Source organism: Salvelinus fontinalis, chromosome 28, assembly GCF_029448725.1.
Source record: "Salvelinus fontinalis isolate EN_2023a chromosome 28, ASM2944872v1, whole genome shotgun sequence".
Classification (NCBI taxonomy): domain Eukaryota; kingdom Metazoa; phylum Chordata; class Actinopteri; order Salmoniformes; family Salmonidae; genus Salvelinus; species Salvelinus fontinalis.
In genome coordinates this window covers 7,943,925-7,960,094 of record NC_074692.1, presented here as the reverse complement: position 1 = coordinate 7,960,094, position 16,170 = coordinate 7,943,925, and the positions used below count along the sequence as shown (strand labels likewise).

The 16,170-nt window shown below is 42.6% G+C and overlaps 1 protein-coding gene across 1 annotated transcript in view; it reads left to right on the top strand.

Moving 5' to 3' along the window:
• The first annotated feature begins 1,063 nt into the window (after positions 1-1,063).
• rorb (RAR-related orphan receptor B) overlaps positions 1,064-16,170 on the top strand; it is a 31,619-nt gene continuing 16,512 nt past the window's right edge. Inside the window, exon 1 of the mRNA XM_055886332.1 lies at positions 1,064-1,403. Coding sequence (XP_055742307.1) covers positions 1,397-1,403 — 7 coding nt within the window. The 5' untranslated portion in view covers positions 1,064-1,396. The remainder of the gene's footprint in view (positions 1,404-16,170) is intronic.

The window sequence follows — 16,170 nt, the reverse complement described above, 5'->3', positions numbered from 1 at the left end:
GTTTGTTATTTTGAGTACTCTACTGTCCTGTTTGTTATTTTGAGTACTCTACTGTCCTGTTTGTTATTTTGAGTACTCTACTGTCCTGTTTGTTATTTTGAGTACTCTACTGTCCTGTTTGTTATTTTGAGTACTCTACTGTCCTGTTTGTTATTTTGAGTACTCTACTGTCCTGTTTGTTATTTTGAGTACTCTACTGTCCTGTTTGTTATTTTGTTTTGTACATGTTCCTGCACATAGTGGATAGTTAGCCAGCGTCTGCACTGTAAATAAACACCCTCACCCTAGAAATATGCACTGGGGAATACTTTATGTGCAGTAGAGAGGAAACATTAGACTGTAATATATGTATACTCTCAGTGACACGTAAGCATTTAAACAGCTACGTTTGACTGATAAACATTTAGTATTTCAATATATATATTGCAGGTATTCAATATTTTTTCAGTGGTTCTCTTTTACTATTCAATCCACAGCCATTACAGTGTTTAACATCCAATATATTACATATTTTCCAGCGAGAGTGTTGAACTGTGTAACCAATAAACTATTTAGATTCAACCATTTTTTAAATCGCAATTCTGAGGGATTTCAAAATGTGCTAGTCTTACTGATGTAGCCTAATCTAACTAAGTGTGAGAGGTTAAGGCCTGCCTATACATTACAAAATCATTTCTTTGACTGTAAACTGTCTGTGAAATGAAAGAAACGTGTGATTTTGACCCCTTTCCATAGTCAACTCTAAAGATTATTGACGATGTAGGCATACACAGCCTGAACTCAAACGCTCCTCTTAAGTCTATAAAATGTTGTAGAAATATGGTTGTTAGATAGTTGGATGATGTGTTATTGTAGGCTAACTAACTGTTTGTAAACACCATATTAGGGAGGACGATATAACTAAAGTATCTCCACTGTTATGAAGGTACGTGCTGGATTAGGGCCTACAGTATGCTATGGGCTACTACACTGGCTCATTATTGGGGACGTCGAGAGTGGGAGGAGCAGAAAGTGCTAGTCCAATCCCTGCTCCTCTAAACCTCTCTAGCGCTCTCCCCTCCGCCGGGGGGAACAGTGAAAACCTCCCGTAGATGTTCAGGCGCAGATGTCATGTGAAAAGCCGCATGCTCGCTGAGCGGACGACTCAAACCGTCTGACCACCTCTCCACACTCCACGGCCCGCTCTCTGCTCCGCTCTGCCCAGCGCGTCAACAAGCACGAGCCTGTTCTGGTCTGGAATGCTTTTGCACAGAAACAACACTCCCCGAATGAACGTGGACGACGGCAAACATTAACATTGTTGTTGTTTTTTCCCCGAGGATTTTGCTTTTTTAAAGTATTTATGTTTGTTTCTTCATGACTGCTGCATTCGGAAGCGAGTCGCACAAACACCACCATGCGAGGTAAGGATCCGACTGCCTTTGACAGCTCATTTAAATAGCGGGCGCATCTACCCACTCACATCACTGGTATTCCCCACATCCATTCCGTACTGTAGTTCTGTTGTGTGCGCGCTGTGTGAACTTTACTAGGGAAGTTTTTTTTCTTCCAACTTGCTCATGCCTCAGTCTATTAGCCCCAGCTTGAGGATACAATTGCCATTTAGTCTCACTATTTAGTAACCTATTCGGATCTTTATACTGTGTGTGTGCGTGTGTGTTGTTCTCCATGAGACGTCCATGTATGGCTCATTTAAACACCTTGTATAAGTGAGTTAATGTCCCAGTGTTGGAGTTAACTCAACACTATTTAGTTTGGAGGAGCGTCAAGACTTCAGATGCTCTGGCTGAATAGAGATCATCTTCGCGAAGGACATCATTTGCTATTGCCGTCAACTATTGCCGTCAACTATTGCCACTGACGATTTAAAGCGGCAATTCGCGGTTGAAACAATAACAAAGCCTTTCCCACCACTGTTTCGCAAAAAGCTGAGGGATGGGGCTGGAGAAATGTAAATGGTTTAGTAGAGCGCATGACACGATGGAACACCTGCTTGGCCCTATAGCACCACGGGCTGCAGGATACACAGCCTATACATGTTTGCTCTCTGTAAAAAAGAAATGCTAAGACATTTTTGTCTTTAAAGGGCAATCTGCAGTTGCAGCATCCATTTTTGGTCTTAGAAATGATATGTACCCATTAATTCTTGAAGAATATAAGTTAGACAAGCCTCATGAGCTTCGTTCAACTGTCGTACCCCATCAGAACCACAAATATAAGCTTGTTTTCCATGTATAGGCTGTGTCCTACAGACCTCCGTGGTGATATAGGGCCAAGCAAGGAGCTTCTGTGTTGGAGTGCGCTCTACTAACCCATATCCATCAGTCAAGCGCAGCACCGCTCCGTAAGCATCGAAATGCAACATTAGTGACCCCCACGTCACACACACACACACACACACACGAAAGAGTGAGAGAAAGAGAGAGAGAGAGAGAGAGAGAGAGAGGGTAATGTCCCCATGTCTTCGAGATGGAAGTTCAATCCACAGCTCTCTCTCTCTCTTTCCCTCTTTCTCCCCTTACAATCATGTGCATTGGATCCAAGGCCTTTAATACTGACTAGTGGGCCTGTTTTACCATTTACTCCTACAAATGATGTCAGACTAACGAAACATAGTGGCAATGCTGTTCTGTCCAATAATTGAAAATGAACATTTCCGTGATTTGTTGTCAAATTGCGTAGGTCTAGTGTTATTAATTTGTATGACCACTAGCCTATAGGCTACCTTGTGAATTGTAAAATAACTATCATCACTTAAACGGAAACCCGTGATGAATATAAGCCTACAGGAAATATTATGATAGTGTAAAAGTCTAAATGAAGTAACCAGTTTGTTCAATGAAAGACAGGTGATAGCCTCACTTAGAGGGAGTCTATATCTCTGTTGTTCAGGCTGCATTCTCATTCCTTCGTTGTAGGTGTATAGACCTATGGCAAATGATGCAAAAACGCCATTGTGTTGATATTAATAAAGTGTCTTTAAACTAAACTGTACTGAATTATGGGCAATTTAACGTTAAACATAGATTATCAATAGCGAGCTTAATTTGAGTGTGTCATCATTAAAGATACAACATGCCCCGTACAGAAATGACTCTTAAAATAAATAACATTAAAATAATAATTATGATTATTCTAAGCCCATTGTTGAAGTTATAGCTATAAGACAATATTTAGTCTAATTAATTAATATTTTTTTTCAAAGTGCAACAATATTCTGTGATATTAATTAACAGTATTTTCCTATTTTTACATTCATATTATCGAGTCCAATGCTATTGCTATTTGGCTTTGAAAATTAAGCGCCTCATTCAACATTAGAAGGATTAAAATACACCTCTGTTTGCCTCTGAGATTAGCCATTTCAGCAATTTAGCAGGCCTTCTCTTATAACCCTGGAGAAAAAAGAGAACGAAAACTTTGTGGAGGACAAATCTCTCTCTCTCTCTCTCTCGCAAATGACTTAACTCGTCTCTCCCCGCCTACCTTGCAATAACTGTAGCCTACACTCACACTTTATTGGGCTTTGCGACCACTCTAGTGCATGGGCTTCTTGGGGGGATGCCGAAATCTCCGGCTTTATAGTTGTGGTGTGTAGAAGAGGGCCCGAAGCGTCTCTCTCTATCCTCCTGTCTTTCTCTCTCCGTCTATCCTGCTGAACGCCCCAAAGGGTTTGTCAGATAGAATTAAATCAGTGTGCGCCACGCGGCCCCTCTCCCAACCTCCGCAGCCTGTGGAGTCTGCACTGCTCACAGAGAAATGCAATCACATCCACAAGGTTATGAAAAATAGAGCCCCCCTCATATGCCTTGTTTAATGATCATTTAGCAATTGTCAAACCTCCTGTCCCGGCTGACCGACGGACGATGATGTAGTCTATACTAGAATGATGATCAAAACCAACCAAGGGAAGGAGAAAATGCTGTGGTGAAAAAGAGAAAAGTTTCTCGTCTTATACTGTTCAATTTCCGTTATTTAATGACAAGCAGTTATCCAATGACGAGAAGGAAACGTTCTGAAAATAGTTATAACCTGATGCACGCGAAACACATACGAAAAGAACGCGCTCAGCGTCAAATGTTTTTTAAGTGCTTTTGATTAATTGTTGCTATTTTAATTTGTCTGATTCCATTCCATTACTTCGTCTTTAGGATTTAATGGTTGGGGTCCAAGCATTTTGTTTCCCAAGTTCAACCTCCCCATACATTTTCATTGCCAATTAAATAATTGAAAGCCATTTTGTTGAGGGCTATAGCCTATCGTTAATAGTTGGTTTATTCAAGTTCTGTATCATTCTAATCATGAACACCCTACTTTTTTATTTCAAAAATTGTCCTTTCGACTTGAATAATTTTTCATTTTGAGGTTCTTTTTGCATCTTTTCCTAGGGTTTCAAACCTAAAAAAATCATATTTGCAGATGGGTTCATTTCTTTCGGTTTGATTATGTTTGGCCAGGGGGCTTCTGGAACCACGTGTACCTTTACACTTACTGTACACTCCCACCCTCATCCACAGTGACCCACAAGATACACCTTCAGTATAATACTATGATGCGCACATCACATGCAAACACACATGATCACACACACATGCTCACAGATATGCATACATGCATAAGCCTAACACAGGTGACCAAACGCACAATGTAATAATATGTATATGTTTGTATGTGTGTACATGCACAAATGCATTCCAACAGACACACACACAGACACACAATGACACACTACTGCAATGCAATGCCATTTTCACACAGGCTAACCCTCCCATAGACGGTATTGGTCACTGAGTTCAGTCCAGAGCAGGAGGAGGATGGGTCAGGGGTTGGGTGTGGTCTATGTGATCCTCTCTGTGAGTGAAAGGTGTCAATCACAATCTCCCACACTTCCTCTCTATTGTAAAATACAGAATTCCAGAGAGAGAGAGAGAGAAAGAGGGGTGGCGAAGGGGGTGTGGTGGGTAGATGTGAGACGGCAACACACTCCATAATCTACAGACGGCACCACAGAAGGCCCCACACGCCTTCATCTCTCTGTCTTTGTCTCTCTCTCTACATCTTCCTCTTCTCTCTCACTCTCTCACTCTCTCTGTCTCTCTCTCTACATCTTCCTCTTCTCTCACTCTCTCTGTCTCTCTCTCTACATCTTCCTCTCCTCTCTCTTTCTCACTCTCTCTTTCGTACACACACACACACACACACACACACACACACACACACACACACACACACACACACACACACACACACACACACACACACACACACACACACACACACACACACACACACACACACACACACACACACAAACACAAACACAAACACACACACCCACTCTGTTCACAACCCTGGCCTGTAAAACACAAATAGCCACAATGCCATGCATGAGGTCCCAATGCCAATAGAATTTGAGGCATCCTGCATCTACATTGATCAGCCAATCCCGGCGTTATCAGGGGATCGATGCTTCCTGAAGGTCTACGGAAGCAATCCACAGCATAATCTATACTGTGGTGCACAGTTTAATTTACATAATCTACTCCACATCATTTATATCACATTACACGATCTATCTCATCTCCTCATCAACATTACCCACAGCTTGAACAGCATTCTCTATATTGTCATAATTAGGAACATAAAACTTTATTTCACTGGGTAACATTCATTGTGGGGAAGGAGCAAGCAACACCTTAGTTGGTGGGAGGAAACAGTATAGAGGAAAATATACTCATCGTTTGTATGTGTACAGTGTGTATGTATGTGTATATGTGTGTGTGTGTGTGTGTGTGTGTTACTGACTAATGGCCCAGTGTTATGTAACTGGGGGAAAGATTACTCAAAGCCTGGGCCAGGAGAGCTAATCCTCCACACTGAGGCGTTGCACCATTACTCACACACACACACACATACACACACGCACATTGTCACGTTCCTGACCTGTTTTCTGTTGTTTTGTATGTGTTTGATGGTCAGGGCGTGAGTTTTGGGTGGGCAGTCTATGTTTTCTGTTTCTATGTTGGTTTTGGGTTGCCTGGTATGGCTCTCAATTAGAGGCAGGTGGTTGACGTTTCCTCTGATTGAGAGTCATATTAAGGTAGGTTGTTCTCACTGTTTGTTTGTGGGTGATTGTCGTCCGTGTCTGTGTCTGCGCACCACACGGGACTGTAGCGTCTGTTCGTTCGTGTGTTATAGTCTGTTCCTGTTCCTACGTGCTTCGTGTTTTATGTAAGTACTCTCGTTCAGGTCTGTCTACTTCGTTTTGTTGTTTTTGTAAAATGATCAAGTGTTCTTCGTGTGTTTAGTTTCGTCTGGTTAATAAAGTATCATTATGTATTCACAACCCGCTGCATGTTGGTCGAATCACTACTCCTCCTCTTCGTATGAAGAGGGGGAGGAACACCGTTACACACATACTCACATACACACTGTGTCACACACACACACAATTCATCCACGTATGACTACAGTATGTATAGCCTCTCTCTCTGTAACTGTGTTCCTCTATCCCCTCTGTCTCTTGGTCAGTGGTGGAAAAGTATTCAACTGTCATACTTGAGGAAAAGTAAAGAAAAGATACCTTAATAGAAAATTACTCAAGTAAAAGTGAAAGTAACCCAGTAAAATACTACTTGAGTAAAATTCTCAAAGTTTCTGGTTTTAAATATACTTAAGTACAGTGGTGGAAAAAGTACTCAACCGTCAAACTTGGGTAAAATTAAAAAGTAACAGCTATTCATCAAATTCCTGATATCAAGCAAAGCAGATGGCCCGATTTAAAAAAAAAAATGTTATGGACAGTCAGGGGCACACTCCAACACTCAGACATATTTTACAAACACAGTATTTGTGTTTAGTGAGTCCGCCAGACCAGAGGCAGTAGGGATGACAACATGTTCTATTGATGGTGCGTGAATTGGACCATAATGCTGTCCTGCCTGAGCATTCAAAATGTAACACGTACTTTTGGGTATCAGGGGAAATATATGGGAGTAAAAAGTGCATATTTTCTTTTGGAATGTAGTGGAGCCAAAGCTGTCAAAAATAGAAATAGTAAAGTATAGATAGTCCCAAAAAACGACATAAGTAGTACTTGAAAGACATTTGACTTAGTTACTTTACACTACTGCTCTTGCTCTAACCCTGTGTCCCTGTCTCTCCTCACTCGACCTGTCTGCTCTTCCATCACTTGTGCTCTCAACTCAAATTAAGAGAACTAATGTGTGTGTGAGGGTTTGTGTGTGTGTCTGCCTGCTGTTGCATGTTTGACTTATCAGTGTGTTTGAGATAATGTGGTTAACAGCAGCCTGTAGACTGTGCTTCTCTATCAGTGTGTGGTCCCAGTGGTTCTGGGCGTGAGGGTGGCATCCAAGCGCGCTTACTTAGCGACTGCTCCGTGTTGATTTTATTCCTCGGCGTCTGAGGGATTGTATGCGATACCCCGCTGAGAGGGATGGAATATGTTCAGTCAGTGGGGTGTGTGTGTGTGAGAAAGAGATAGAGAGTGCGTGTGCGTGACTAGCAGTACATTGCATCTAGTTTATATTGGCTGTGAGGGATCTCTTGCTATCGCCCCAGTGCTGCCTGACCCTGAGTTAAAGAAGTAGCCTTTCTCTCTTTAGAATCTCCTTGTTAAACACACTGAAAGTATCTCTCAATTATGCAGTGTATCCATACGCTGGCTCGTGGTGGTAGCAGAGGCACCCTGGTAGTATGGTGGAGTGTGATGTGGTGCACTATGGGATTGAACTTTGATCTCATCAGCTGACTTTTGTTCAGTAGTAACTAGACGTGTCTATTGTGGGTGGTAGTCATCATGACGTGAGTCACGTGGATACAAGAACAGGTAAGGAAGAAAGAGGGATGGGAGAGGGAAAGAGGGATGGGAGAGGGAAAGAGGGATGGGAGAGGGAAAGAGGGATGGGAGAGGGAAAGGAAAAAGATAAAGACAGTCAGATCGTGTGATCGTACAATCAGATCATGTGAGCGGTTAATTCAGCTTTCTGAATGTGTGCAATTCACCATCTGTGTGTGTGCGTCTATGCGGTGTCTTACTTAACAATTCAACAATGACAGCTAATAAACAGTTAATAAAATTTCTTGGACACAGGGTGAAGTCAGGCAGAACCCTTAGCTGTACTTTCTAGAGGCATTACAGTAGCCTCCACCATTCTCACATTTAAAAAAAATTATTAATGGAAAATAAAACACGAATATACCTTGATTAGATAAGTATTCAACACCCTGAGTCAATACATGTTTTGAATCACCTCTGACAGTGATTACAGCTGGGATTATTTCTGGGTAGGTCTCTAAGAGCTTTGCACACCTGGATTGTACAATATATGCCCATTATTCTTTAGGTCTATCAAGATGGTTGTTGATCATTGCTAGACAGTCATTTTCATGTCTTGCCATAGATTCTCAAGACGATTTAAGTCAAAACTGTAACTAGGCCATTCAGTAACATTCAATGTCATCTTGGTAAGCAACCACTGTATAATTGGCTTGGTGTTTTAGGTAATTGTCCTGCTGAAAGGTGAATTTGTCTCCCAGTGTCTGTTGGAAAATAGACTGAACAAGGTTTTCCTGTAGGATTTTGCCTGTGCTTAGCTCTACATTTCTTTTTATCCTAAAAAACTCCCTAGTCGTTGCCGATGACAAGCATACCCATAACATGTTGCTGCCACCACCATGCTTGAAAATATGAAGAGGGGTACTCAGTGATGTGTTTGCCCCAAACATAAGCCTTTCTATTCAGTATTTTACGGATAATTGTATTTGTGGGGTACAGAGACGCAGTAGTCATTTAAAAATCATGTTAAACACTATTATTGCACACAGAGTGCGTCCATGCAATTTATTATGTGACTTGTTAAGCACATTTTTACTCCTGAACTTATTCAGGCTTGACATAACAACAGGGTTGAATACTTATTGACTCAATACATTTCAGCTTTCTATTTGTAATTCATTTGTAAACATTTATAAAAAACATAATTCCAATTTGACATTATAGTGTATTGTGACACAAAGTTGCAATTGAATCCATTTTAAATTCAGGCTGTAACACAACAAAATGTGGAAAAAGTCAAGGGGTGTGAATACTTTCTGAAGGCGCTGTAGTGTTGATTAATGTCCCTGTTACATTCCAGACTTTACTATGTCCTGAGAGGAAACTCGGTGTCATTTCTGTACACTTAATAGCGTGACCATGGCTACCATGGATGCAACTCCTTTTTAGTTACCTAAAGCTCTTTTCTGAAGACTATTTTATATTATGCATTTAGCATGTGTATTCTACAACTCAATTAGCTGCTATAAAAAGGTATTGCCCACCATCGTATTCCATAGAAGGAAGTTTGTGGTAGCATACTTATAGCACGTACTGTGTCAACTATATGGATGAGCTTCTAATAGGGGTTAGCGTTTTGTGAGTGGCAAAGATTAGCCTGTGTTAGCGTCTGTAGCTAATCTCATTGAGGAGATTCTCCAGGGCATCATCAGTTCTATTTCTCTCTTGTGAGCTGCACTTCATCTTGAACCTCAGTAGCAGATCTGCTGGTACTGACCTGCTGGTAGCTCCCACAACTATAAACCCTGCCCATCTGGTACCACAGACAGGCCAAAGCAAACGCTCAAAGTATTTGAAAGATTTCAACTAGTATTTGAACCCAGATCTTCTCTAACCTCAGTGCTCTGAATAGTGTCCTTATATATAAAAAAGTCATATTTCATTATAGCCGCTTTGTTTTAAGCAGTGCCTTCATATTAATTTTCATCAAATACTGATATTGTGTGTCTGTGAGAGAGAGAGAGAGGGAAAGAGAGAGTGCAGGTGAAGCGAACACTTTGATTGTCTTTGTGATCAATTTGGCTCTTTGCGAAATAGGCCCCTGGGGCCACTTTGGGGAAAACCTTGTTAGACTGAGTTAAATTGTGGCCTGAGGCGAGCTATTAGCGTCCATCCCTGAGAGAGACACACACACACACACACACACACACACATTCTCTCTCTCTCTCGCTCTCTCTCACGCTCTCTCTCTCTCTCTCTCTCTCTCTCTCTCTCTCTCTCTCTCTCTCTCTCTCTCTCTCTCTCTCTCTCTCTGTGTCACACACACACACGGCAAGTGTTGTAGTTTGGTTCCCCTTGTAGTTTGGTCCGAATATTTGTGTATGCCCACTAATTTGTCTGTGGATTATGGTAACACTTATTTTAGTATAATTGATATGTTTAGCCTCCATTCCTTTGGGCCCATGTGATTCGCTAGTGTCCTCCAACCAAGATGTGGTAGAATCTGCAGGTTTTTAATGCTATAGCTCTCTTGTTTTCGCTGTCTTTCTCCCTATTAGTCCTACCCTCCCCCTCTCTCACACACAAACACACACACACACACACACACACACACACACACACACACACACACACACAATGTCATCTACAATTAGGATTAAGACCATAGGAAGAACAGTGTGAGGTTAAGGGAGGGTTAAGGAGCAGGCAGTGACAACAAAATCATTTTTTCTCAAACCAGAATAGGTGGGATGCTACGATGACAGTGTGTGTGTCCATGCCTCCATGTGCTCCAGGCGTTTACTTATTTTTGTACACTCCAGCAAATACATGATTTGGATCATTCTTATCATTATCTCTGTACACAGTGTGTAGGCTACCCCTGCTCTCAGAGTAGAGGGGGAGAGACCAGGTGCTGTGGTCACACATCATCCTTGGACTTGTCCCTTCCAGTTCGATGCACCCCCCCCCCCCCTCTCTCTCAGGCCTGAAAGAAAGGTCAGAGGTCAAGCCCAGAGAGGCCTTACAAGTCACAGAGGATGGTGTTGGGAAGGAGATGGCACAGTGTACTTGAGAGGTAGACCTGAGGGGGCAGGGGGTGGGAGGGACGGGTTGGGGCGATGGGATTGGGTCTACCCTGTGGAATATTTCCCACGCCTCCTTTGCATGCCTCCCCATCTCAGGGCCACTCACTAGGAACGCCACAATGTGTTGTGTGGGCTTCATTTCTATTGGGCAGGGGGTGAAGGCATGCAAGGGAGACGTGGGAAATACTCCACAGGATGGAGAAAAATACTGTATACTCATGCACACAGTTGTAGTTAAAACATAGGATGTATCAATGCCACATTAACACTATAGAAACACTGTCATGTGCGTACGTATGAGTGCATTTGTACGTGTGTATACATATGTATACTTTTGTGCGCGTGCATGTGTGTCTGTGTGTGTGTGAATCGATGCGTTGAATGTCAGCCAGTGGCCCCCTTCTGTTCCCTCTCTGGGGTGTACAATAGGAGCACAGAGCTGGATTCCATGAGCCCAGCGCAGCTGATCCCAGACCTGCCCCATGAGCAATTACCCACAGAGCATTGCAGCCTTGCGGCAAACTGGACGAGCCTGTGCCCTCTTACACATAAGGGAGGGGAGGAGGGCAACGGGGGAGTAACTAACATCCTTGATGCATCATGGCTACTGGGAAGGGGGAGGGGGGATAGTTCCCTGCTTGCCTGCCCTGTGTTATTCTTCACTCCAGCAGACTGTACGGAGACCATGGAGACAGTGCCAACCATACAGACAGGTCTGAGTAATTACCTACAATACCCGGCTGCTGCCATGATGCCAGAGCCGTCCAAGTGGGTCAATGTAGCCGTTGCTGACCCTAGTGAAAACACAGGTGCGAGGGTCTGGGAGTGTGTGTGTGTGTGTGTGTGTGAGCAGCAAGGCAAGTAGCTACATAACCCCTATTGTTGCTACTCCACGGTCCCATCCCATGTAACAGCATGCTGAACATAGTACAGCCCCGGGTGTGTTTTTTTTGTAGCTAGTCCCCTCTAGTTAATAGATGAAACATGCATGTCCAATCTGCCCCTCCTGTTCACGCTGACACAAATAGCCGCTACGGCTGTTGAAATACAGCAACACCTAGTGGTAGAAAGATCACCCCACAGTTTATTGCTGTTCTAATAAGGGCTGGTATTGCGCTTGGTATTGATGTTTTTTTAAGGGGGGGGGGGGGGGGGGGGTTGGATCAGCTATGAAATTAGCAGATAGAATTGGAGTCTATCAAATACCATTACTGCATAATTTCTAATCCCCTTTTTATATATGTTGTATTATGCCCCTACTCCCCTCTTTCCTAGTTGAAGGACTTGGTGGAAAACATTACAGTTCAATATATAATGTTTATTTCCTAATCATACTGGATTCCAAGTTAATCAGCCAATCAACCAATCACTCTAATCTTAATTCCAACACTCAGATTTCCACAGACTAACCCATCTTTCCGAGTCAACTACCATTGTACTATTTCCTTTTGCAAACATCCTTCTATTTTACTGTGGTGTCTTACGAGGGTCTAAACCTCTCTCTTTGTACCATTTCTATCGAGATTGACCCCCAAAATAAATTGTTTACTTAAGAGTATAATCATATTTCCAATTGTTTGATCGTGGTTTTTCAGATCTCCTAACAGTACTGTTTGTAGGTCCATCTGAACACAGAAATTATGACTTAACAACCAGTCTTAGACTTGACACAAAGTGAGCCACTGAAGGACAGAACCAAAAGAGATGATCTATTGATTATGTTTCCTCGAGTCTGAACAGGGCTGACTGTTCATTGCCATATATATTGAGCATGCTCTTTGTGGCGAGAATGACTTACTTAGGCCCATTGCTCCGTTGGGAACATAGGGCAATCGACGCAGTGGTGTTAAGTAGTACTTTAAAGTATTTTTACTTGGATTTTTTTTTTGTACTTTACTTTACTATGTATATTTGACTACTTTTACTTTTACTCCACTACATTCCTAAAGAATATAATGTACTTTTTACTCCATACATTTTCCTTGACACCCAAAAGTACTCGTTACATTTTAAATGATTTGCAGGACAGAAATGGTCCAATTCATGCACTTATCAAGAGAACATCCCTGGTCATCCCTACTACCTCTGATCTGGCGGACTCACTAAACACAAACGCTTCGTTCGTAAATGATGTCTTGGTGTTGGAATGTGCCCGTCTATCCGTAAATAAAAGAAACAAGAAGAAAATCGTGCCGTCTGTTTTGCTTAATAAAAGGAATTTAAAATGATTTATTATTGATACTTAAGTATATCGATTACATTTACTTTTGACACTTAAGTAAATTTAAAACCAAATAATCAAGAAACATTTTAATGAGTGACTTTCACTTTTACTTGAGTCGTTTTCTATTAAGGTATATTTACTTGTACTCAAGTATGACAATTGGGTCCATTTTCCACCAGTGCATTGATGACTCCTCTCTGTTCTAGGCAGTGTTCTCAGGCTCGTTCCACCCCATGCTGGTTCTCCTTGTATCTGCCTCAAGCTCCTGCCTCCAAGTGTTTCTCGGGAGCCCTCTTTTTCTTCTCCCTTGTGAGTTCCAGGATAGAGTTTACCTGGTGATGTTGGAGGGGGGGCTTTCAAAGGGTGTGGCCAAATCATCATCCCCATCTTCTCCTGGATCTCCTCTTCCACCGATACCTGGTTGGTGGGCTCCCACAGGTCAATGTTACTGACTCTTGTTTAGGTTGTTGTTATTGTGACTTTAGTTGTCCTCCATGTTTCCGAGCCATACAGCAGCACTGACTTAACATTGCTGTTGAAAAGACAGATTTGTGTGTTTATATTCTTGGAGCTCCAGATGTTTCTTAGGGAAACTAAGGTTATTCTTGCTTTTTGTTGTCTGGCCTTTACATCCTCCTCAGTTAGGGATAACTGGTCAGTTGCACAACTGAATGCATTCGACCGAAATGTGTCTTCTGCATTTAATCCAACCCCTCTGAATCAGAGATGTGCATGGGGCTGCCTTAATCGACGTCATCGGGACACCCGGGGAGCAGTGGTTGTTGGAGGTTAAGTGCCTTGCTCGAGGGCAGAACAGCAGATTTTTCCACCTTGCCATTTCAGGGATTCAAAACAGCAACCTTTCTCTTGCTGGCCCAACGCTCATAAATGCTATGCTACCTGCCATGCCTTGTTTGATGATAATGCTGCCCAGGTAGGTGAAGGGGATCACATCCTCATGTGGTTCTTTGAGGGTGATTGGACATTTGGATTTGTTGTTTTATTTAACCTTTATTTAACTAGACAGGTCAGTTAAGAACAAATTCGTATTTACAATGAAGACCTAACAAAAGGCAAAAGGCCTCCTGCAGGGACGAGGGCCTGGGATTAAAATAAATGAATACAATATAAATATAGGACAAAACACACATCACAACAAGAGAGACAACACTACATAAAGAGACCTAAGACTACAACATAGCAAGGCAGCAACGCATGACAACACAGCATGGTAGCAACACAACATAACAACAACATCGTAGCAACACAACATGGTAGCGGCACAAAATATGGTACAAACATTATTGGGCACAGTCAACAGCACAAAGGGCAAGAAGGTAGAGACAGCAATACATCACACAAAGCAGCCACAACTGTCTAAGAGTGTCCATGATTTAGTCTTTGAATTAAGAGATTGAGATAAAACTGTCCAGTTTGAGTGTTTGTTGCAGCTCGTTCCAGTCGCTAGCTGCAGCAAACAGAAAAGAGGAGCGACTTAGGGATGTGTGTGCTTTGGGGACTTTTAACAAAATGTGACTGGCAGAACGGGTGTTGTATGGGGAGGATGAGGGCTGCAGTAGATATCTCAGATAGGGGGGAGTGAGGCCTAAGAGGGTATTATAAATAAATATCAACCAGTGGGTATTGTGACAGGTATACAGAGATGGCCCGTTTACAGAGGAGTATAGAGTGCAGTGATGTGTCCTATAAGGAGCATTGGTGGCAAATCTGATGGCCGAATGGTAAAGAACATCTAGCCGCTCTAGAGCACCCTTACCTGCCGATCATTGAATTGTGTCTCCATAATCTGGCATGGGTAGGATGGTCATCTGAATCAGGGTTAGTTTGGCAGCTGGGGTGAAAGAGGCGCGATTACGGTAGAGGAAACCAAACCACATGACCTTTGTTTTGGAGGTGTTCAGAACAAGGTTAAGGGTAGAGAAAGCTTGTTGGACACTAAGAAAGCTTTGTTGTAGAGCATTTAACACAAAATCCGGGGAGGGGCCATATATATAGATGAGAGAGCTTCCTACTGCCCGAGCTATGTTGATGTAAATTGAGAAGAGCGTGGGGCCTAGGATCGAGCCTTGGGGTACTCCCTTGGTGACAGTCAGTGGCTGAGACAGCAGATTTTCTGACTTTATAAACTGCACTCTTTGAGAGAGGTAGTTAGCAAACGAGGCCAAAGACCCCTCAGAGACACCAATACTCCTTAGCTGGCCCAGAAGAATGGAATGGTCTACCGTATCAAAAGCTTTGGCCAGGTCAATAAAAATAGCAGCACAATATTGCTTAGAATCAAGGGCAATAGTGACATCATTGAGGAATGTTAAGGTTGCAGTAACACATCCATAACCTGAGCGGAAACCAGATTTCATACCAGAGAGAATACCATAGACATCAAGAAAGCCAGTCAGTTGATTATTGACAAGTTTTTCCAACACTTTTGATAAAAAGGGCAAAATAGAAATAGGCCTATAACAGTTAGGATCAGCTTTGATCTCCCCCTTTAAATAAAGGACGAACCGTGGCTGCCTTCCAAGCAATGGGAACCTCCCCAAAAAGAAGAGAAAGGCTTGGCGATGATAGGGGCAACAACCTTAAAGAAGAAAGGGTCTAAACCATCTGACCCAGATGGATTTTTGGGGTCAAGTTTAAGGAGATCCTTTAGCACCTCGGACTCAGTGACTGCCTGCAGGGAGAAACTTTGCAGCGGGGCAGGGGGAAAATCGAGAGAAGCATCGGGGATAGTCTCATTAGAAGGGGTGGGAGATGAGGAAATGTTGGACGGGCAAGGAGGCATGGCTGAGTCAAATAGGAATCCTGACTTAATGAAGTGGTGATTAAAGAGCTCAGCCATGTGCTTCTTGTCAGTAACAACCACATCATCAACATTAAGGGACAGGGGTAGCTGTGAGAAGGAGGGTTTATTCTCCAGGTCTTTAACCGTTTCCCAGAACGTCTTGTCAGTAACAACCACATCATCAACATTAAGGGACAGGGGTAGCTGTGAGAAGGAGGGTTTATTCTCCAGGTCTTTAACCGTTTCCCAGAACGTCTTG